Source organism: Urtica dioica, chromosome 3 (assembly GCF_054948205.1).
Source record: "Urtica dioica subsp. dioica isolate 48M chromosome 3, U.dioica_male_clone48M_v1_H2, whole genome shotgun sequence".
In the NCBI taxonomy this organism is placed as follows: domain Eukaryota; kingdom Viridiplantae; phylum Streptophyta; class Magnoliopsida; order Rosales; family Urticaceae; genus Urtica; species Urtica dioica.
In genome coordinates this window covers 2619533-2643921 of record NC_142758.1, presented here as the reverse complement: position 1 = coordinate 2643921, position 24389 = coordinate 2619533, and the positions used below count along the sequence as shown (strand labels likewise).

Sequence of the window (24389 nt, the reverse complement as noted above, 5' to 3'; positions counted from 1 at the left end):
TCAATTATTTTACAATTTCAAATATCACAAATGCAACTTCATAACAATTTCAATTATTTAAATAAATCTAAAATTGCTAACACATTTTCAATTCATAATTATTACTAAACAAATTCTAACAATTTCCAAAAATTTCAATTATTTAAACAAATCTAAAATTGCTAACACATTATCAATTCATAATGATTACTAAACAAATTCTAACAATTTCCAATTTTTTTATGTTTCTGAAGAATTACCAACAACAAATATTATTTAACAACTTGATTTCTAAAAAAATTCTCAATCTAAAAATTTAATTTCAAGCCTATTTTTTTAAGACATATAACTTAAACAATTCACTATCAAACTGAAACAAATTAAAAAAAAAAACCTTTTTCGAGTCACTGGGTGATCAACTTGTTTTGGAATGATAGGGGAAGTCTATGCCGCGTTCGGGAACTTGAAACGAAAAAATAATTAATTAAAACATATACACACCTACGGGAACACAAATATACACATCCACAATGCATAAACACACACCACACATATACGAACAATAGACAGAGATAGACAAAGTAATTAGACAATATGTACTTTACAACCCCAAACTAACTTTGTAGCAACTTGAACAATATGGAGATCTATACATTAAAATCCAAGCGTCAACAACACAACCTATCTACACGAACCTCCCTCGATATCGAGATCGATCTTCCTTCAGTCCTTGCCCCGCTCCTCCACCAGAACATCCCTCGGCTTGGCATCCCCGAAAAGGGTTCACCTTTGGATAGCAGTCAGACAAGCAGCGGTGTGGCGGGACATTGGACTGAAATTAAAAAATAAACACACACACGCAGACAGACTCAAAGACAAACATATATACACAAATAGAAAAATCAGAGAGAAATAAAGGGAGAGAACCTGAAAGAGAGGCAGGCATCAGGTCTGATCGAACGAAAAGAGATAAAGAGTTGTGGTTGTACAAACACACAAACACACACACACACATATTCTTGTCACACACATAAACACACGAGTCAGATATATATATATATATATATATATATATATATATATGTATAGAGCGAGAGAAGAGACTCACAGGGCTCAGGACACGGCTGAAGATGGGCTAAGGTGGAATGGGGTCAGGCAGGGTCTGAGAGAGTATGAGAGAGAGAGAGATAGATAGAGAGAGAGAGAGAGAGAGAGAGAGAGAGAGAGAGAGAGAGAGAGAGAGAGAACGTACGTACCTGAAACAACACGACGTGGTAGGTCTGAGTTGTGCACGATTGGTGATGGGTTAAGGTGGAAAAGGGTCAGGCAGGGGCTGAGAGAGAATGAGTCAGAGAGTGAGAGAAAGAGAGAGAGAAATGACACGACGTTGCGGGTCTGAGTTGTGGCTTGCTGAAATTTTCTTTAGTCTGCGGCGGGTATGAGTTGTGGCTAGCTTGCTGAGTTGGAGATCAGACACACAATAAACACACATGCGCCGATATACATTAATAGAGACAAACACACACACACACATTCACGGACACATAAATACATACATCACGAACACACACTATGTTTACACACAAAGACACTAACACACACACACACATTCACGAACACACACACGCACAAGGTTGTCGGAGAGAGAAATCAGAGAGAGAGAGAGAACTCGAACGACGCATAAGTAAAAATTTTATTTGAGAAGTTTGGGTTTTTTCACGGACGGTGGTGGTATTGATTTAGGGAAGAAATTTCTAGGATTTTCGCAGTGATGGTGGTTGTGGTCGATTGGCAAAGTGGTGGTGCATGGTGCGCGGTAGTGGTCGTGGTCGATTGGCGGAGTGGTTGTGCATGGTTGCGGTGGTTGTGGTTGGCGGAGTGATGGTCGTGGTCTCCATGATGGTGCGCGGTGGTGGTTGTAGCAGTATCGACTCAAAGGGATGGCAAGTAGGGCCATTGCCCAAGGCCCCTCTCCCAAATAATGCCCAATTATTTTTTCAATAAATATATTAATACATCTAAAATTATTATATAACTTAATTTGTAGTTATAATTTATTAAATTAATTAATTTGTAATTATAATTTTATTAAATTTGTATTAATCTGTAGTATTTATTTATAGTAATTAATAAGATATTTATTAGTATCTAGTCTCTTTTAAGAGGTAAGATTAAAATAGTAGCCAAACTATCAATTTATTTTAAAAGATAGCCAACATTGATTAAAATCCCAAAAATACCTTTCTCTCCCACACCCAAACACCACACCCAAATACCCAAACACCACACCACAATCTTCCTCTTCGATCCACCGGATCTTCGCCGGAGACTCGCCGTCACCGGCGACGAAGAAAGACTTAGGACTCGATCGCCACCGCCTCATGTCCCCTCCGGAGAAGCTCGCACCGGTTCTCCTCATCGGTGGTTCCGAGGTTGATTCCGACGTGGTTGTCGCTCGGGTCGTCAAATTCCGAGTTAAATCGTGTGTCGAACTCGAGGGCGGCAGAGGCAGGGCCAGCGCACGCGGTGGTGGAGGTGCGATTTCAGATTCTAGGGTTTTTCGTTCGACAGTTAATCAGATTAACTATCACTATTAATCTGATTAACTGTCTGTCACAGTTAATCTGATTAACTGTGAACTTCTTTCGAAAACGATTTCGAACATCGACGAGTCTCGCGGTTGCGCCGATCCGACCGTTTGAAGGTTGCAAGTTCAGTTCTGCATATTAACTGTGATAGTTAATCGGATTAACTGTGAAAGTTAATTCGATTAACCGTGACGATCCTCCTCCGAAACGATCTCGAACATCATCGAGTCATGCGGTTGCACAGATCCGACCGTTTGAAGGTAGGGTTGAGATTTCGCCGTTTGAAACTTTGATGAAAACTCGGATTCCGGTGCCAGAGACGGCGGAGATGGAAGTTAATAAAATTTATTGTTGTTCTTGTTACAGTTAATAAGATTTACTGTTGTTTTTGTTACGAGTAATGAGATTTACTATTTTCTTGTTACCGTTAATATTATTTACTTTGACAATTAATAATAACAACGCTTAAGGGTATTACCGGAATGTTGGAATGTTATTATAACAAAGTGGCTACTTTCCTAAATATGTTAATAGTTGAGCTATAATTTTAAAATAGATGGGCTGTTTGGGCTAGATATCTAGTCCGCTCTATTAATATTTCAAATATTTTGTATTTATTAATAATTTATATGATGATAAAATTATTTTTTTCAAAAAAATTGGGCCCCTTAAATGAAATTTTGCCCAAGGCCCCGGATATTGTCGAGTCGGCTCTAGTTGGTAGAGTGGTGATCCAGATTTAAGAGAGAGAGAGAGAGAGAGAGAGAGAGAGAGAGAGAGAGAGAGATGAAATAAATAAGTTTATACTAAAGTTAATCAAGCTTCAACCGCGATTTGTCGTGGTTATTGTCGCTGTTGTAAGTGTTCAGCCGCGACATAAGTCGATGCTATTATAAAATTTTCAAATACTAAGCGCAAGAATTGGTCCGTCTAAATGAAAATTTGAAACTTAAAATAGCTGCGACTTGTCGTGGCTATAGCCTAAATGTCGTGGTTATTTAGCCTCGATTTGTAGCGGCTATTCCTTAATATAAACATTGAGGCTGTTGAGTGTATTTGTTGTAGTGATAAGACTGCAGTATTGTGTTCCTCGTCAAGGTCCTTGTTGTCATTTGGGATATGAAGACGGTTATCCCATTTTTTTTTAGTAGGGGCACTATCGGCCAAGATTACATGATATATTAGCAGTGCAAAGCGCATGTGGTACTATCGGCCAAGATTACATAGTAGGTGGCACTATTGGCCAAAATTACATACTTATTAGAATAAATACTAGGGGCATGTATTTCTGCATCCCATGGGGACTTGAACCCATGACCTCTCCGTCGAGGTGAGGGTGAGATTACCGCTAGACCAAGCGAGTTACCACGTGTTATCCCATTTTTTCGAGCGACAAATATCTATATCCCATCGCATTCAAGTTTATTTCCAAATTGATATGCTTGTTACGGTACGTGAGATACTGGGAGAAATCATGCATAGAAGCAGATCATTATAAAAGAAAACGACATACCGTTTTTGCTTTTAACAAGGGCTAAGACATGTCGTTTCCTTTGGCTTAAAGAAAATGGAAATTACCCCAGGGAAACGAAAAGAAGAAAAACTATCCATAAATCTAACTCCAATGGCTCTTCATCTAACCCTACAAATTGAGCTCGAGGAGTGAGAGAGCCAAGTGAATGTTGTTCGTCTAGAACTCGAATCAGACCACGAATCCAGATCAGCAATGGAGAGTATTCTCTCTCCCGCCGATCAGCAGACATTGGTCTCTTCGTTCTTGGAAATCGCCGTCGGTCAGACCGCCGACACCGCTCGCCAATTCTTGCAGGTTCTTTCTATGTCGTCTTCGATTACTATCTCTTCGCATCGCTCCGGTTTGGTATGAGATCAAAAGATTAATGATTTCTTGTTCAGGCCACGAGTTGGAAGCTCGACGAGGCGATTCAGCTGTTTTACGTCGGCGGTGAAATTGGCGGTGCGGCGGCGGGATCGTCCTCGGATCGCGCTCCGCCGGTAGACGGGTTCGAGGCTTTACCGGAGGGAACTTCTCGGTATGGGTCATTATTGATGGTGGATTTGTGATGAGAGATTTAGTTGCTTTGGTTAATGGGTTTGGTTTTGTGATACAGTGACGATTTGGGACACTTTGGTGATGGTGATGAAGTTAGGGCTCCTTTACCGGTGATCAGGGAAGCTCTATATGATGATGCAATGATGTATGTTTTTTTTTTTTTTTTTTTTTTTTTTTTTTTTTTTTTTTTTGATCTTTTAGTACAAGTACTAATCCAAATATTACATATACACTAATTTAGCTGTGATTGTAATGTAATTCGTTTGACTGTTAGAGTTCTTGAGAAACCCTGTGTTTGGCTTGAACGCTGACCTTTCTTGTTGTTGCTAATTTCAATGTTTGACTTCCCAATTGGCACCATTTCTAATTATGTGGTGACTGATTTAATTCTTTCTCTTCTCAATGCTTGTCTTGTAGATGAGGCACTGCTAGTTTCTTTGGTTAGTTTGTAATGACTTGTGCTAATGTGCTTGTCCTAGTTATTTTTTTTTTGGTAATTTTGCGAATGAAAATGCAAGTAGGGCTCCTTATCGCAATCTTTTCTTTTGCTCTGTTGTTGTTACTTCTAAAAATGAGTTTGCATGTATTTGTCATGTCTTGTAGTTCATCAAGTGCAATGAGACTTCCAGCAATTGAATCCAGTTCCGTGATTGCTTTCCGTAATTTTAACGAGGAGGTGAAACGCCCTGGAGTTTGGGAATCGGAGCAGGGTGTTGCATCAACCCCAGAAAAATCAAGAGATAATCTTGCTTCCTTGTATCGTCCACCCTTTCATCTAATGTTTCAGGGATCGTTTGAAAAGGTATCTATTATATAAGAATCCGTTATTCATTTCTATCATATCCGTATTGCTATCTATATGAACAACCAAATGAATATTGCTTTTGGTTCATTGTTTTGTTCAGTAAGGATGTTGTCCTCTTCTGCATTGTTATTGGATGCAATGCAAAGTTGCTTTCAACTTTCTTTCTTCCTTGTCAGATATGCAATTTACACACGTATATATAGTAAAGTATTGTAGCTATCTCTTATTCGTAAAGAGTGTTGATCCTGTTATCTCAAATTTAAAATAAGACACAGTTCTCTCATATTGTGAGAGTGATATATAACAATAAGGTTTTGATAATATTACAATACACTTAAGTTACCAATTAGATTAGTGTTTTGTTTTGTAATAGGTTTTCCGATTTTATTCCAAAGGGCTTCATGTTTGAAACAGGAATGAGATTATGAAGGGTACAATATAATTGATTTTACCCTTTTGTTGTTTCATAGGGTAGAAGGAGAGAATTAAAGTATATTTTCCTACTCTCAAAATATGATAAATTAGTAATTTTACTTTAAAATATGTTGTGGATATTATACCTTACAAATATCCAACCATATTTTCAGGGATGAATAATGATGGAATCTAAATTGCATTGAATATGAATGTGTAGTTGCCTATCTTATGTAAACTAAGCCAGATTGTATTTTTGCAGGCTAAAGGCGCCGCCTCTTCTCAGGACAAATGGCTTCTCGTGAACTTGCAATCTACGACCGAATTCAGTTCACATACGGTAACTTCATTTGGCTGCTTTATTTTGTGATTTTAGCCGAAAACAGTTCTTATGAAAACGTACAGTAGATTTATGACCATTTTATGTATTTATTTATTTATTTGAAGCTTAATCGAGATACATGGGCGAACGAAGCTGTCTCTCAAACTATCGGTACTAATTTCATCTTCTGGCAGGTTTGTAGCCTATTTACTTGAGTGTTGAGTTTTCCCATGTGTTAATTGCAACGGTTAATACAGATGTGTTATATTTTGTGTGAGAAATATGTTCAATATAATCGAATAACATGGCAGATATATATATATATATATATATATATATATATATATATATATATATATATATACTGTTCTAACTTGTGGATCACATCTGATGTTGAATTAAATTAAATTCAATAATCAGTATGTTAACTCTGGTTTTGATCAACATTTTATACTAATCTATTTAGTATCACATATTGTTTTAACGTCAGTCTTTGAAATTAGGTTTATGATGATACAACTGAAGGCCGAAAAGTCTGCACATACTACAAATTGAGCTCAATCCCTGTAGTGCTAGTTATTGATCCCATCACTGGTCAAAAAATGCGGTCGTGGAATGGAATGGTTCAACCAGAACGCCTTCTAGAGGTAAATCATGATCATTTTATTAATTTTATTTTCTGTAACTCCAAAGGGATACTCAAATTTTGTTGTGGTTATTATACTTATTATATATAGAAGAAGCATAATAGATTAAAAATAGAAAAAGAAAGCTCCATCTAGAAAGAAGCAAAATACATACTACAGAAAACTTGACTAATCTCGAATGATATCAGTCAGGCTATCAGAAGTGAAACCGTAATTAAAAGTCCAAATCAAAATACCTATAGGCCTGAAAATAATTTCCCAAAGGTCTTCAGATTGAATTGTTTATCGTTGTATATACATCTGTCCGTTGTTTCCGAATACCCAATCAAATGGCCTAGATTGCAACCCTAACTGAGCTTTGCTAGTTCAAGGATCTGCCGGGGGTCTTGGACTAGAGACATCAAACGTTCATGTGGTCACGTGTGATTTTTCATGTTTTCCTTTAGGATTTGTTGCATTATATGGAGAGTGGCCCAAGGGATCATCATGTGACTTTGTCACACAAACGTCCCCGAGAAAGTCCTTCAAGTCAGCCTCAAAAGACAAAAGGTGTGAAAATAACTCCTTTAATTCTTTTTTTTCTACCTCTGTCCTATTAAGTCTTTTTATCGACGCAATGTGAATGTCAGAAGGCTTTTTTATTTACTTATTTATTTCTTTTGTTTATGTATGAAGAAGTTAATGCCTTCATACTAGAGGTTAACCTTTTTGATCTTTTTTTGGGATTTAGATTAAGGTTAACTGAAAATCCCATGTTTACTTCAGATGCTCTATTCGCTTGAATCTAGTTTTGATTGTTATATATTGTGTTTCTCATGAACCCCGAGGGGTTGGTCTAGTGGTTCGATTCCCTCTGAAGTCACTGAGCATTCTCCTGGTCAATAATGCCATTGTCTTGTATTTTGAATTGGGATTAATCCGGACACCACAGTTGTGAAAAAGAAAATCACTGATTCTCATATATAAAACTGTTAAACAGCTTCGGATGTCCCAGTAGTTGCAGAAAAGACAAGTGAAGAAGACGAGGAAATGTTGCGAGCGTTGGCAATGTCCATGGAAGCCGTAAAGGAAACTGGTGAAGAATCGAATTCCAAGGACGAAGTTGTAAATTGTGTGGAAAAGGATAAGAGAGAATGCCCGGAGGAGAAAAAGCCAAGCTATCCACCTTTGCCGGAAGAACCCAAGGGTGTTGATAAGACTCTTCTATGTAGGGTTGGAGTTCGTCTTCCAGATGGCCGAAGGGTTCAGCGGAATTTCAACCGAACTGATCCGATTCAGGTAAGAACTTAGTAAGAAATAGTAAATGTGAATACTTAAAACTTTAGTTTCCTGAGTGATTCAATATGAATAGGCTTATACCCATTTTAATATGAATTTAAAATGCCATCTATTTTTGGCTAAATTGAAAATACCCAATCTTATAATAACAAGTACATGATACTAATTGTAATCAAGTTAGACAAATTTCGACTGACTTCATCTACGGAGGTATAGTTTGCATGATTTCAGATTGATATTAGAGTAATTTCTTCAAAGTCTTGATTTAAACCAATGATCGAAATATTGTTACCGATGTTGACCCCGAGACTTAGATTTTGTTGGGTTACCGGGAGATACCAATAGCTTACCGGGGTATCCAGTGTGGGTACGGGTAAACTATACTGATGAAGTTACCGTTACCGACGTGGTTTAACGACAAATACCGGATTTATCGAGGGGTATCTAGTGAACACATCATTATAAAAAAGTGTTTTCATACCTAAGATAAAAATATAAATAGTTTACAATATTTTCATTACAATACATCACGTTTTGCAATTCAACACTCATTGTAGCTCACGATCATGGCCTTAAAATTTCAAAAGTTGGCCTATGATTATTGGTTGAAATTTTTTAAAATTTAAAAAAAATTGGCCCAATTTTTTTAAAATTAAAAAAAATTGACTTGGTTTTCGCAGTTTCGGTAACCGATTCGGTTTTCTGTTGGTAACCGGTGTTTTTCCCGGTATCTAGCTGTTTTGTTCATACCGCCGGGAAGTGCCAAAAACTGATATACCGACCGATTTTCTCCCGGTTTTGCCGGTATTTCAATCCCTGATTTAAACCCTGATTAAAAATGGGTAAAATTTAGGTATATATTATAAAATCTCTGCTTTTTTTGCTAATGTTAGGCCGTTTCAAAGCAAGCATTTAGAATCCCCGTTAATTGTGGGTGTTAGTTAAATTAATTTTGAACAGAGCTAACCGTTTTTCATTTTCTTCTGCAGATGCTGTGGTCGTTTTGCTGCTCTCAGGTAAAGGAAGCTGAGACAAGGCCGTTCCGGTTGACTCACGCAATACCAGGAGCTTCAAAGGGCCTCGATTACGAGAGTCAGTTGACTTTTGGAGAGTCGGGTCTTGCCAACTCCATGATTTCGGTAACGTGGGAGTGAAGTCACGGTAATTTACTGTCCTGAACTTTCAAGTTCTCTTTTGTTTAGGTTCGAGTCTTTTTTTGGCCATTCTTGGCCCGCTTGAAAGCCCGTCACTAAAATGTTTATTTACACCCTTAAATATGTACATTCTCAAGCCAGACTAGAATACACGAGACAACTATTTATGTTTAATGGCCAGTTTCAAAAGTCCCATGTATTGAACATATACTCGCATGACCTGAATACCAAGTTTTAAGTCAACAATAGAAATCTGAACATATTCAATGCCGTTGAATCTTATAATAAAATGAATTATTCTACATCTTTATGACTGTACCACTACGCAGTCATCGTTCTACTGCTTTAATTTTCATAACTGCGGGATATCAAAACCTAATTATCTTTTGAAATTTCATTAGTCTCTTAAGATCAACTTGAATTTATTTTAATGAAGTTAAAGATCAAGACTTTTGTTACTGTATACTCATTAAAAAAAACGACTCATGGTAGAAGCCAGCCCGATGTACATAAAAAATGCAAGGTGGAGGGTCATTAGTCCCAACTCACAGAATTGATCAGCCGAATCTTTTTACTGCTATAAAGCGTGCAATATGCGAGAAAAAAAAAACCTCGAGTAAAAATACTCGTGCTCAAACCAGGGTTACCGCTCAAGAACGCCTCGCTTGTGACTCGACGTGTTTGCTTTATCTTCTACGAAGTCTGATTTGGTGTTGACAAAATCTTCTCATAACACTATATATAATATATATGTGCAATTCTATTCCAAACAAACTTATGGTTTGATGAAAAAATATAAATTGTCGCAGTGGAGATCAGTATATGTCGAGTATGTCCGGTTGATACAATGGTGATCTAGGTTAGATTGCTCTTGACGTCTTGTAATTATGCTCGAGTGTGTTTCCAAATGATGTTTCACCTTTTGCCTCCTTTTTATAATGTTGTCTGAGGTTAGATTACAAGTTTATCAGACCCACGTCTCTCAGTAGTTACTTTAATAACTCCGTAGTCTTCTATACTTACGTAAGCTATTTTGATAACTGAGTAGTTATTTAATAACTCCGTAGTCTTCTATACTCATGTTAAGTTATTTTGATAACTCAGTGACATGCGTTGGTCTTAAACTGTTACACGTGTTTACGTTGCCATTATAAACATTTGTTTTGACTAGTCTTTGTGTAACCTCTAACTTCTCCGATTTCCTTGGTTATATTCAAGGGTTATTGAGCCTTGATTTATGAACCTATTCTTGCTTGAACAATGAGTTCGCGACACGTTTTAGATCGTCAACAGAGTTTTGAGAAAACAGCTATCAATAATTAAGTAAAAATTAAATCACTTACGCTTATGTCGGTTTTAGAAACATTTAAATTTTGTCCATCAAGCCTAGTGGAGTAAGGGTTGGACGTTCAGTCCCAAATAAATTATAGGGCTTGTACTTTTATTTATTTATTTAAATCTTGGAGGTTAAGATATTTTAGGAATAAAATAAAATAAACTAAAGTGCCTAACATTTTTTTTATTGTTAGGATTTTGGAAAACTATAAATAAAGGATTGGGTAAACCTCAAATTCGTCCAACATAGAGCCAGAGAAACTTTTGAAAACGATTTCCCGCTTTCTCTTTCCAGAAATGACTCTTCAAAATATTGTTTTTTTATACACGTCTTTTATTGGTTGTGTTTGACTTAGTTTATTAAGCTTGGTTTTAGCTTTTTCTAAAAGGTCAACCGTTTTAAAGTATTTGATAAAAGTATTTTTTAATAAAATTGAAAAGCGTGAAAACTATAAATGAAGGATCGGGGTAAATTCCAATTCGTCCAACATAGAGCCAGAGAAACCTTTGAAAACGATTTCCCTCTTTCTCTCTTCAGAAATGATTCTTCAAAATATTGCTTTATTATAAACATCTTATATTGTTTGACTTAGTTTATTAAGCTTGGTTTTAGCTTTTTCTAAAAAGCCAACCGTTTTAAAGTGTTTGATAAAAGTAATTTTTAGTAAAAATTGAAAAGTGCTTTTGCAAAATATAGAAAAAAAAATTAAAAATCAAAATTTGCGTAGTTTTTGGGAAAAACAACTTTTTTTTCAAAAGCATAATCTAAAAAAAAAACTTTTTTAAAAGTAAAGCTATGTCAAACGGTGTCATTGTTTCAATGAACATCTCGTTGACTCAATTAAATCAAATAACGAGTTAGCCTATACTATATGTCCCCCGTCCATTTTGAGAATGGCATGGATGGTTAAGGTGTTTGTTCGTGGAGAAGAAGGAGCACACGGGGAATCAAGAAACTTTAGAAAGGTGAAATACCTAATAACTAAATGAGATTCAATAGTTCTTCCTAAACAACTTATAGAGACATTAAATAAGTGATTGCGGGTCGAATTCTGCATCCCAATCTGTCGGTCCAACTTCAGAGGGCCGTATCTTTTTACTCGGTTGTCGGATTTTCGTGTACATCATATCAAATCGTAGAGAAAGACGAGATCTTTATTATATGGCGCACAGTTTGTTAAAAATCGAATCCCAGACCCAATTTATTCTGCTTCGAAATATCTCGGCCCATTTAATGTTTTAACAATTTAATTGTGTGACTTTTGGGTTTGTTTGTCCTTTGGTTTTCTTGTCTTTTGGGTTTATTTTGTACGTTGATTTTCTTGTCTTTTGTGTTTCTTGTCCTTTGGACTTGTATTTAATCACCATTTTCAACCTTGGTGGTCAGAGATTAGAATGAATGAAAATTAAAATCTTTGTGTTTTTATCTCCAAATTCGTGTGTTCGTGTGAGGACCCGATTTGATGCCCGAGACCTAGTATTCGTGAGTGAATCAATAGGCGAAGGAAGGTTCTTCGATTGGGTATTCGTGCGTCGAATCAACAATCGTAGTCCATTTGTCTCATCAACAAAAAACACGCTGCATCAATAAGACTTCTCAAGACTTAAAGTTAAAATCATTTATAACTCTTTGTCTTGAAGCCACTATGTACGAATACAATCATGGTTAACCTCAAGATAACTTATGGCTACATAATAAGCCATTAATCAAGATTCCTTTTAGTAAATGTTTGACTACGTAGTATGTGAAAGGACTTTGTCATGTTTGGTTTATATATTAAGGATCCATTAGGAAAATAATCAACGTTAAAAAAAAAACAATTATTAGATTTTGGTCCAAAACTTTCTAAAAATCATAATTCAAGAATAATCTCAATTAAAACCCCTTTAAGCCTAAAACAGCTCTGCCGACACAGGCCCACCAATTCAGATATTTCCATACTTTTCTAAAAGCTTTTTAATTTTACTTTTTTATTTTTTATTTTTATTTTTAATTTTTTTTATCGATGCATCATCTGTTTTTAAAGCCTAAAATAGTACTGCCGACAACGCTCCATTGATTCCACACCCACACCACATTACATATTTATATCACGAGAATGGTTCTAACAAAATTACATGAGAATATAATGTTGTGGGTTTAATTCTCATTTCTCATACAAATATTTTCCTAACCAAATAAAAAAAGGCAAAAAAAAACTCTCATTCATCCAAATGAATATTCACTCGTGATAAATTTATTTATATTTTATAGCAATAATAGTGTGTTTGACCATCTCCACTCACGAAGTCTAAAATATATTTATCAGACCAAACGGTTTTTTAGCTCTAATCAAATATTTCATTTTTAACATTAATGTCTTTTTGTTTGAACTTTGAAAGAAATATTTATCTGTAGGGTTAATATACATATATATATATATATATATATATATATATATATAAATTTATTTAGAGGTGATTGAAATGTGTCAAAGTTTTTCTTGCTTTTGCAATCTGACAATATGCATGTACAAATATGGCGTATAGTAACTCGTGCTCTGAGGAGAGACTGCTAAGGAATCAGTAATAATGGAGTGTTTAACGTGGCGTGTGAACCCTATAAGGCAAAGAGATGTGTCCAAACATTCAAAAGCATTAATGTGATCAAATCAGATATTGTGATGTCAAAAGCCATAGGAAAGAATCACACACTTTAGTATATAGTGCGCCAGGTAAGTGTAGGAGTATCACTATAACATTGTCGTGGGAAAATGATTCATGTCTTATCATGTCACGGATTGTATTTTATCTTTTTTGATCTTCTCAATTTATTATTTTGAAAACTTTCTTTCATTATACGTGGCTAACATGCATTACTAATACTTTAGGAATCTTAATATCTTTCTTTCTCTCACTAACTCCGAAAGAGCCCTAGTTCGCAATCGCAAGTTGAATAAAAAAACTCTATATAAACCCTTTTGAAGTGCCTTTCTTTCTTGCAAACATTCATCTTCAAACCCTCTCTCTCTCTCAATAAAAATAAAAAATCTCGACTCAGAAACCAAGAAAAAAAAACATGAACCGTTCAAGGAATCTACTATCTGCTTTTTTCCTCGCAATCCTTCTGCTGATAGCTTCTGGTAATATACTTTACTCTCTTATTTTTATCTACTCTATCATGGCCGGCTAGGTTAGAACTTAGAAGTCTAGAACCATCAAATTTAATTACTACCATAATCTTATATTTTATACTTATGAAACAGAGATGAAAAATCAGTTTGGAACTTCTTTTGTTAGAATACGTAAATTTAAGGGCAATATCTGAAAGCTATGATCATAGATGTACCAATAACATGTCTCTCTCTCTCTCTCTCTCTCTCTCTCTCTCTCTCTCTAAATGGTGTAGGGATGGGCCCACAAGTGGCGGAGGGGCGGACGTGTGAGTCGCAGAGCCATCGATACAAAGGGGTGTGCGGAAGGGGCAGCAACTGCGCCAATGTCTGCCGCAACGAGGGCTTCCAAGGCGGTCGCTGCCGTGGCTTCCGTCGCCGTTGCTTCTGCACCAAGCACTGTTAAAAATGCACATGACAGTTTGTGTCCTATTATCTACTCTTTGTTTACGTGATCGAATAACTATGTGCGTTTCTGTCTGTGTGTCTCTTGTTTTTAGTTCATTTTTCCTTTGTTTGTTTGATGTTGATGTGTTTCTCAATTGCGATCGTTGATTAATGCAAGCTTGTTTTAGTTTGGATTTCCCTTCCTCAGAAGCGATAGATGTAACAACTTTGCCCAAGGGTTCAAGGTAAATTGGGCCTTGGTAAAACCTTCCGAATCATTCCTTTTTGGGAAGCTTGGTAGAGGAAAAGAGCACCCTTGCATAGGAATTAATCGGCTTTCGCCGTATAATCCAAAGCAATCGTTACGATAAGCCCATTGACAAAGACCATTCGCAGCCCCGTTGTTACATCTCTGGGGTCCATACAAACGAAACAGTAGTGAAAGCCTTAACGAACTCTAATACATTCTAAAAAAAAAAATTCCAAAAAAGGGCATAAAGATGATTTGGTTAAGCTCTCCATGATGAGTTTATTGTCACTTTAAAAAATTACTTTCTCAGCATTCCTAAATTTTGCAACCAGAGCTGCCGCAGTGATGGAGCACGAAGCGAAATAAAAGCTAATCATGTTGGGTAAATTTGAGAAAAAAAAAATTCAGAAAGGGCAAATTTAAAAAGCAAAATTTCAGTTGGGGCTAATTTACAAACTTTTGGGGTAAATTAAAAAAAAAATTAAAAAATGGGCAAAAAATGAAAAAAAAATAAAAATTGAGGGGGTCACTGGGCCTCGTATAAATCCGTGCCTAGCCATATAGACACAGCTTTAAGCTCCGCCTCAGCCACATAATTAGCCCTTGTTTTGTTTCTCCACAACCAAACAACCTTCCCTTCACGATCTCTGGCAATGACTCCCACTGCGGCTTCACCATCCTCGAATGCGGCGTCTACATTAATTTTCAACCATCCCTTATCCACTTTACTCCATCCTTCTCTTAGAACCTCTATCTCCAAAGTTCTGAGTCTCGCTGTCGTCCCGAACAGCGGTGGCAATTTGATAATGCTCACTAATCTGTGAGAATAGCTTTTAGATCAAAGAATCCTTATGACAAATCAGCCTCGAGAAAAGTTTCTCATTCCCAAAATTTTCGAATATTTTCCATAATTAACCATGCTCTAATCAAGAATTCATTTTTAGCACCCATGGTCGAATTCAACTCATCGTTCAGCGCAAATAGAGACTCTACGATTGTTACCCCATTGATGTATGGCAAAATAGATTGCAGTTTTTGGAGACTTGCGATTTCCGTAATAAAAATGGATAAAAAAAGTAGTGTTTTCTGAGTGGAAACGGTCTTGTAAACAATACCCACGTATTGGGGTCTCGGGATTTTAGCCAAAAACAGACGTTTAGCCTCTCAAAACGACCGTTTGTGTTCTGTCCGTTTTAATTTCGTGTGTTAAGCAGTTTTAATTATATGTATTAATTTCTTCAGTTTTAGATTGTGAAAGGTCTCAAGATCCACTATAAATCTTGGTGACTTGTTTTATATTGAAAAAAAGATTTTGATGTTGATGAATACAAAATTCGTGAGCGACCTCCGAGTTGATGCCAGAAAGCCGGCATTCTTGCGTGAATCAACGGTGATTGGATACCCTTATTCTAGAATTCGTGCGCGAATCAATAGGCAAAGGAACGTTCTTAGATCGGGTATTCGAGAGCGAATCAACGATCAAGTTCGACTATCTCGTAACGTTTTCCTTTTATTTCGGTTCTTAGATTAGTTTTTGATCTTTATATTCTCTACTGCATCACCCATCCTCGTCTCCTTCCCAGCTCCATCTTATGCCCAGTCATATTAGCCAAGTCACTGGAATGGCTAGTTAATAGCCAACTCAGCCAAGACGTGTTAGGCACGTTATCTCATCTTATGCTAGTCACAGGTAGTGGCATTATTGTAATATTGTATAAGTTCTTGTTACAGTTAGTTATAGCGGATTCGATATATAAATACAGTTAGTCAAAGCGCATTCGATGTATTATAATTAATGAAGTCGATGATCCTTTCTGATCATCTTCCTTCTCTCTCTCTCTCTCTCTCTCTCTCTCTCTCGTTCGTTCATTCTTTCAAACATTTACATGGTATCAGAGCGGGTATATTCCCAAACCTTTTATGGTGCAACTTCCAGAGATTCCATGGCAGCAATTCGTTCTGCAACGCCTGTTGTCTTCACTTATCCATTGCGACGAAACTTGACCAGAATAATTTTCTCTTGTGTAGGAAACAAATTATTCTTGCTATCAGAGGACATTTCCTTCAAAATTTCACTCTACCACTTTCTGAGCACCGATGAAATTCCTCACTCGCGAACATGAGCTCGTCGACAATATTAATGTCGATTTTTGGATTGGGAACAACAAGAATAGCTGACTTTGTCTTGGTTGTTCTCTTCCATGAAAGATAATCTTGTATCTAGGTTTTTGAATTATGAATACAACGTGCAAGCTAAAGTATTGCAATAAAAATTGGCATTGCAAAATTCAAAGAAGCCGAGTTTGACCATCAATGATTTCCTAATGAAGATTCAGATCTACGTCGATCTTCTTGCTCTAGTTGATCTACGTCGATCGTCGACAATATTAATGTCGATTTTTGGATTGGGAACAACAAGAATAGCTGACTTTGTCTTGGTTGTTCTCTTCCATGAAAGATAATCTTGTATCTAGGTTTTTGAATTATGAATACAACGTGCAAGCTAAAGTATTGCAATAAAAATTGGCATTGCAAAATTCAAAGAAGCAGAGTTTGACCATCAATGATTTCCTAATGAAGATTCAGATCTACGTCGATCTTCTTGCTCTAGTTGGTCACGAAACACATTGATGCATTTCTAAATGAGTTCCCTGAAGAGTATGAGATGTTTGTTACTTCAATCAATCTCCGTATTGAGCCTTATTCGGTCACATATCTCAGTCTATCATATTCGACCATGAAGTCATGTTGGAGATAAAGCACAATGAAAGCGAAACTCTTGGTTTATCAGCAATGATGTATCTTACAACGACAAACCAACAATCACGAAGACCCAACAATTACAACCAACCTTTCTCGGGGAATTCAAGTCAACAATAACGATCATCATTTCCTAGCCAGCTCTACAACAACAATAATGGATGAGGAGGTCAATCAAGCATAGGAAATTCCCAACCACAACAAGGAAGAGGAAAAAGATTTTTGGCAAAATAGCTGAGTCCAGTGCCAAGTATGTGGAAAGATTGGTCACACAGTGACTCAGTGCTACTATCGCTTTGACCACTCTTTTGCAGGACCAAGCCAACTACAAATGCCGGGCTTTTCCAATCCCATTCAAGGTAATGTTTCTCACCTTTGTCAGAGTAAAGGACGGTCAATGAATGGAACTTCCTACCCTGATCTGTACTATCGAGGAGATGAGAGGTTCTATTAGGGCAAAGAGTCCGCACTGAAACAACAAATGCATTAGGAGTTTCATGAGACACCACTGGGAGGACACGCGGGGGTCGTTCGGACTCTAGCCCGTCTTAGCGCAAATTTTTTTTGGCAGGAATCTGTCGCGATGTCAAGCATTTTGTGGAGAAGTTTGTCATGTGCCAAATGGTGAAATACTCGACAACGGCCCCGAGTGGCCTTCTACAACCGCTCGAGATCCCGGAACGAGTTTGGGACGATTTAGCTATGGATTTCATCGTGGGGCTACCAATGTCTAAAGGTTACACTTGTATTTTTGTGGTGGTGGATAGACTTACCAAGTATGCTCATTTTGGTCTTCTCCCTACCGAACACACGGCCTCTCGATTCGCCGAGTTATTTTGCTCCATGGTGATAAAGCTCCACGGCCTATCCCGCTCCATTGTGTTCGACCGTGAACCAATATTTACGAGTCAATTATGGAAAAATTTGTTCGACATGACGAATACTCGTTTAAGGATGAGCTCGGCGTATCATCCTCAAACGGACAAACAATTGGAAGTGCTTAACCGCAGTCTCGAGCAATACCTTCGCACCTTCACTTCAGATAATCCTAGGAAATGGGCCGACTGCCTTTCGTGGGCTGTTGAAACTGTTGGGCATAGTCCCTACAGATTAGTTTGTATGAGTTCTAATGGTTTAGAGTATCTAGACGTGGAGTTAGAGAAAGGTCATTTGTGCAACTTTCCTCGACAACAAGAACTGCAAACAAAATTTGGTATTTTATTGATGAGATTAGGATTACATAGTTGCAGCATAGCTTTGATCACTTTATCTGATAAGTGACCAAGTCTATTATGCCAAATTTGAAAAGTAAGACTTGTTGAGACACAATTACAAACCAGACTCCTAGTTTTAAACTCTGAAAAATTAGAACTTCAAACATTGACAGTTTTGTTGGGATTTTGATCTTGGCTTGACTCTGAGGACTCTTTTGATATTCCAATGGCTTCTTGACTTTGACTAGACTTGTGTATGTTGATCTGTGAATTGTCAAAGACGTGTAGCCCTTCCTTAAATTGAACTTTCATCGAGACTGTACAACTGGCAATATCCTTAAAAAACACACATGAGGTCTAAATTCAAAGAAAACTGAATTATCTTTGGAAAATTTTGACATATCTTTGGAAATTTTTGACACATACATGAGTTTCTTTATAGTTTTAGGGACTCTTAAAAGTTGTTTTAGAAAAAGGACACGATTATGCAAAAATGGAGAATGAAAACAAGCGTAACCAATATTCTGAATACAAATACCCATATCATCTCCCATGTGCACTTGATCAATGCTTTGGAATTCAGCTTTTGTTCAAACATTTCCAAGATCAATTGTGATGTGGTTGGTTGCACATGAATCTGGATACCACTCATGCTCCTCTAGTGTTTACCAGCCTTAATCCTAAAAGTTTTGTGTTATTGCAGCCACTGTATGTGCTCCTTGGTCGTGGAAGGCTTCTGATCCTCTAGATACGCGGTCAACATTGGGGTTCTGTGTCTTTCTATGGTCAAATCTGATCTCTTGCCAGTCAAATAAACAATCAAAACATAGATGTGTACCTATTTCAAATTTTTTCCAAGCAGAGGCAGAATGAAGCATCGATGGAAATCCCTCTAGACCTCCAGCAACGTGCCCGGGAATCCATTTTACCCCAATCTACAGATCCACGCTTTCGCCCTCTCGTGAATCTTTAATGCCTAAAGCTTCTTCCAGATTCACACGGTCAGATCAAAAGGGGCTCAAGGTATGGCTTTTATCGTTGATTGCATGGAGAACACACCAGCTTAGCTCGGGACTCACCAGTGCAAATCCTCCACCGGCGAACAACAAATCCGCATCTTGGTGATTTCACGAGCCTTTTCATTCCCATACACAGTGTTTAATTTCTCAAAGTCATACTCTATTTTAGTTTGGACGAAGTAATTTTCCACTGTGACTCGCTGAGTCGACAAAGAAGATGTAGTAGTAATATTAGACAAATCCACTCCCCATTTATCTCAAAAAACCAATGTTTTTTCCACTTCCCAAAACAAATTTCAAATTCTCCCTTATGAACTCTTTAGTGACCAAATGTCTCTCTAATATTTTGAGGCCGTCTCCTTTTTCTCGGAGTTGAGAAAATTAGAGCGAGAAAAGTGCTTAGCCTTCATAATTTTGACCCATTTAAAATTTGATCTTTTGACCAAATGCTTTCCAAGCTTTGCATAATTTATCCCACGCGATGGTGGCCAAATATCTTTTGGACCCGAAGTAACAAAATTTAGACCTAAAAAAGCCGAATTAGGACTGAAACAAGCCGAATTTGAAGCCATAGTAGCCGTTTTGGCCACCAAGAAGCCCACATGTGGCCAAGGCTCCTTCCAACTCCGTGGGCACCACATCATACAAAGACTCTATAATACGACATCCACTCAAGAGTAAATTAAGTGAACTTATTCTCAACCAAGGCAAAACTATTTGAAAATCATTTCTCAAACTCTCTCTTTCTCTCTCTTTACTTTCTCTCTCCAAACTCATAGAGAAATGGCCAAGATTATCCACCTCACATAGTTATCAGACTAATGTTAAACGTCGTAGCGCGTGCCAGGGGAAATCCCTTTGCGCCCCTTAGCTTATTTCTGTTTTGTTTTGTATATGTGTGACAAAAGTTGTAGCTCAACCACCAGACGAGAGAAAGGTGAGAAGCGCAACGATAACCACCACCCTCAATCTTCTTCCTAAGGCCCCTTGAATATTGTGGCTTGTAGGTCTAACTCCAATCCGCCATGGTCTTCTCGCGACCAACAAAAACATCCTCCACCATACTCATTGTGATTCCAAGGTTATTCTAGAGAAAATGAAATTCGAGGTTTCCCCAATCGATCCTGGCGTTCTTGAAACTATCGAGAAAGTGACACCGAGAACCTCGAGCAAAGCCAGTGAAAGTCTTCATTCCGCCACGTGTCTTACAAATATTATTTGAGAAATTACATTAACAAGAAGTAGTTAATAAACTAATATTATTGGCCATATGATTCCAAGGTTAAAAATTGTTGGAACATGAATATGTGTGTAAGATCAATGATGATCCTCCATAAAGGCTCTTCATGCCCTTTGTAACAAAGCTTCAAGAATCTGCAAGAGCATTAAACAACCACGAGTAAGAATCATCACTATAAACTCAAAAAATTTATGAAAGGTTTATTAGTGTGGGCTAATCGTGAACATAAGTGTTTATGAAATTAAAATTTTGAGTACGCTAAAGCACAAAATCTATCTCAAAGTAATGAATTAATCAACTATTTTCTCTCTTTTTCCCTTTAAATACCAAAAATCCAAAGTAGTTTGAATTTTGCAAGGCGTCTTTTGATCCAACTATTTATGACTCAACCAAGACCTCTTAGGCTGAGCTCAAACGTCTTATTTAGTCCGAATGTACGGCAACAACTCCTCACATTAATTCATGAATTACACTTGAGCTGACATCTAATTAATTCTCTTCAAAATTACAAATTAATTAATGAAGAAATTCACAAGTGTCTTTTTGTAGTAATTTATTAGTCTTTTCTATTAATCACTTTTTCCTTATAACATTAATTATATGCACAACCATATATGTGCAAATAAAAATTTTGACGAATAAAAATGATATAAAAATTGTCCCACAAATAACACTAAGTTACAAGCACACTAGATGCTGAGCACTTACAAATTCTAGACATGATTGTCCATAATTAAAAATTCTAGGGAAGATAATGAAAAAGTGTTCTTGAATTTGCATTCAATTGTCCCATTCAATGCTCTAGTACTAAAGACTTTTAGAAGCGACATGTCGCATCTAAAATATTCCCACGTTTTGGTAGGATGATTTTTAGATGCGAGAAACGGACCAATTCCCATGTTTTGGACGGAGCTTAGATACGACATGTCGCATCTAAAAAAATTAGATGTGAATATTTAGATGCGACGTTTGTCGCATCTTAAAACACTTTTAAATGCGATATTTAGACCTTTAAATGCGCTATTTGTCGCATCTAAAAATCCTTTTTATTCAAGTGATGGTTGCTCCATTTGCCTTATATAGAGATGTATTTTAGGGATCATAAGGTGATCAAACTTAAGACTTGACAAATATCTAATAAGTGTCCTTATACCCTACTTGAGTGGGTATTAGGACACTTACATTTGTAACCACTGTTGGAATCGATCTAGGGTTTAAGAAAAAGTTTAACGCTTCGTTAAGCGGCGGAATTTTAAAAATTTTCTTTTTAAGTAAAACTAGTTTTTACTAACCTAGACAAGAGCATGTACATGTAAATAAAAACTAATATGAGCTATTAAAGTTACTAACCTTTCTTGAAGCCTGAACCTTGTAGAAGCTTTTGGAAAGTTGCAACGCTCGTCTCCCCTCGCAGCACGTCTCTCTTCCTTTCCTCGGCACCTCGAGCAACCACGAAAGTTTCTATCACTAAATCACTCGAAAAGAAGGAATCAGTGAGTGGGCACTTTTAAACACTACGACTTGAGAACGAGTCTCGAAGTCGCAGAGCTAAACACTAGGTCGAGTGAGGACCTAGGTGCCAAGACAAGAAAAAATCGAAAAATAAACTAGAGAGAGAGAGAGAGGATTTCGGCCACAAGTTCTAGAGAGAGAGTCTCTCAAATCTCTTAAACTTGGATGAATGAATTGTGAGGAAATGAGGCTCCTATTTATAGGAGAGGTCTCACCTTCAATAAGGTAGTTTCCTCTTCTATAGAATATCACATATTCATGAGCAATTTCCTCTTTTTTCCCTTTGAGATACTCGGCCAAGCTAGGGCTTCTAGAAGCCTTGATTTGTTTCCTATTTTGTTCAAGGCTTGCCTTGTCTCTCAATGTGGCCGATTCCCTTGTGCATCCTTATGCAAATTTGTTTCCTCTTTTTCTTTTGGCAAGTATCTAAATACATTTATGCACAAAATAAAACTCTTCTATTTCTCTATTAGGGTAGGCGCCCAAGTCTCTCTAGAAGGAGCTTCTAGAAGCTTCTTCATTTGTTCATGACAACATGAGAAAGGCCCATTAAGAATTTTCAATAAAATTCTCATGAAACGAAATTAATTCACAAGGCCCAATGATCAAGTCATGGCCGAGTGAAACATGTCACAAAATGACCTTGTCAAAAAATTTATTGACATTCATTTCATCCTTTGTCTCAAAAGACAAAAATACCCTTTTAACTATTTTCGTTCTTGTTTTGGCTTAGCTTCCAGTTTAACTATTCCTATCGATGTGATTCGTGACAGTGACCTCATGGACCCAAATGAACAAAGCTTTAGCTAAACACTTGGACTCAAAAGTTCACAAACCTTTTCCAAGTTTAGCTTAATGCCAACTGACTCCACTAAAGAGCTGACACTGAAAATCTCTCGGTTCAAATGAATTTATTTTCTACTCAAGAATTCGACCTAATTATGATGAGCGGATCCACTGAATATTATCTATGTTTACCCTTCATGAATGTCATCAGCTAGTCGGGATTTACTAAATTACCATTTTACCCTTCTAGCTGTTATTTCCTCAACTCCTTTGTCGCTTGTGAATAAGTTAGAAACAATGTATTGACGAGGAGCTAACAAGTCACATTGTTTCATCCAAAAGAGTCAAGACTCAATTTGGACACTGGCCAGTTCATTTATTCACACTCCAAGGAACAAAGCATGAGGTGACATACATTGCATTTCAGCAATCTTGTACATGAATTCCATATCTATGAGAACTTCACAAAGTTACTCATGACAGACTCACAACTTAGTACTTCACCAATAGGCCTTGTTCGGAATCACATAGTGAGTCCGAACTTTGACTTTCTCAAATGAGAATACTAAGGTGTGAAATGGCATGTCTCATTTCAGGATTAAGGTAAGCATGATGCAATTCATACATAGTGACTTCGAGACATAAGAGGTTAAATGGTTTGTTCTTATCTTGTCTCTAGAAGTGCACTGGTCAATTCAGTACCTTCGGAAGATACCTAGAAGAACTATAGAGTTCCTAACTCTCAATGCCTCATAACCAGACATCATAGATTCTTCTAACAATCATACTGAGGTCAATAGTCCTTTGACCCTAAGATTGCGAATATATCGTTTTAAGCAAACTACGAAGAGTTTGTTCATGCAAATCTACATTTGTCTCTTCGTAAGTTGTTAAGTTTGTTTATGGACTAAAAGACTATGGTTTTATCATAAAGCTTCAGACAAGGAAGATTGAATGAACGTTTCAACTTTATTAATGAATGAATAGGCAATTACAAGCAAGAGTCTTCATGAGACTTTATTACATCAAATGTTCAAAATAAAGACTACAACTCTTCTTGTGGGCACCATTGACAACAACCACATGTTACGTTGAGCGAGATTATGATGGGGTAATTAGCCGTCGAATCTGTGTGCTAGGATGGTTACCATTTTTCTTCAAATTGTAGTCACGTTTTCTTAGTTTTACTCAGGAAGCGCGACTAGAACACGCTGAACTCGGCACTTTTTGACCGTCTTGTCGATACTTATATGATAATACAAAATTATACTTTTTTATGTTAAAGAATGTCTTACGACTGGAGATTACGAAGAACGTCATAAAAAGTCAAAAAAATATTGTACAATAAAAGTGAAATCTAATCTAATAGGTGGTGGTATAGACCGTCCCAAAGCTTGATATATTCTTTTGTAACCAGTTCTTGAATGTGAGTTGACTTGATAAATTTTCCTTTTTTAAGGCAACTTTTGCTGCGAG

At 37.0% G+C, this 24389-nt stretch overlaps 2 protein-coding genes across 4 annotated transcripts; both read left to right on the top strand.

Moving 5' to 3' along the window:
• The first annotated feature begins 4178 nt into the window (after positions 1-4178).
• LOC149402044 (UBX domain-containing protein) lies at positions 4179-9464 on the top strand. Of its 3 annotated transcripts, none has more exons than XM_089609494.1 (10): positions 4179-4395; positions 4482-4618; positions 4697-4783; positions 5242-5440; positions 6120-6197; positions 6305-6373; positions 6683-6826; positions 7273-7375; positions 7824-8104; positions 9094-9464. In XM_089609494.1, exons 1-10 carry the CDS (start codon positions 4294-4296, stop codon positions 9256-9258), a joined length of 1365 nt encoding a protein of 454 aa, XP_089465620.1. In that variant the 5' UTR covers positions 4179-4293; the 3' UTR covers positions 9259-9464. The 3 variants fall into 3 exon arrangements, with proteins under 3 accessions (XP_089465620.1, XP_089465619.1, XP_089465618.1); XM_089609493.1 differs by having other exon boundaries at positions 7821-8104; XM_089609492.1 differs by having other exon boundaries at positions 7806-8104.
• Positions 9465-13440: 3976 nt separating this feature from the next.
• Positions 13441-14326, top strand: LOC149402043 (defensin Ec-AMP-D2-like). Its single transcript, XM_089609311.1, has 2 exons — positions 13441-13715; positions 13982-14326. Exons 1-2 carry the CDS (start codon positions 13652-13654, stop codon positions 14149-14151), a joined length of 234 nt encoding a protein of 77 aa, XP_089465437.1. The 5' UTR covers positions 13441-13651; the 3' UTR covers positions 14152-14326.
• Positions 14327-24389: the final 10063 nt, after the last annotated feature.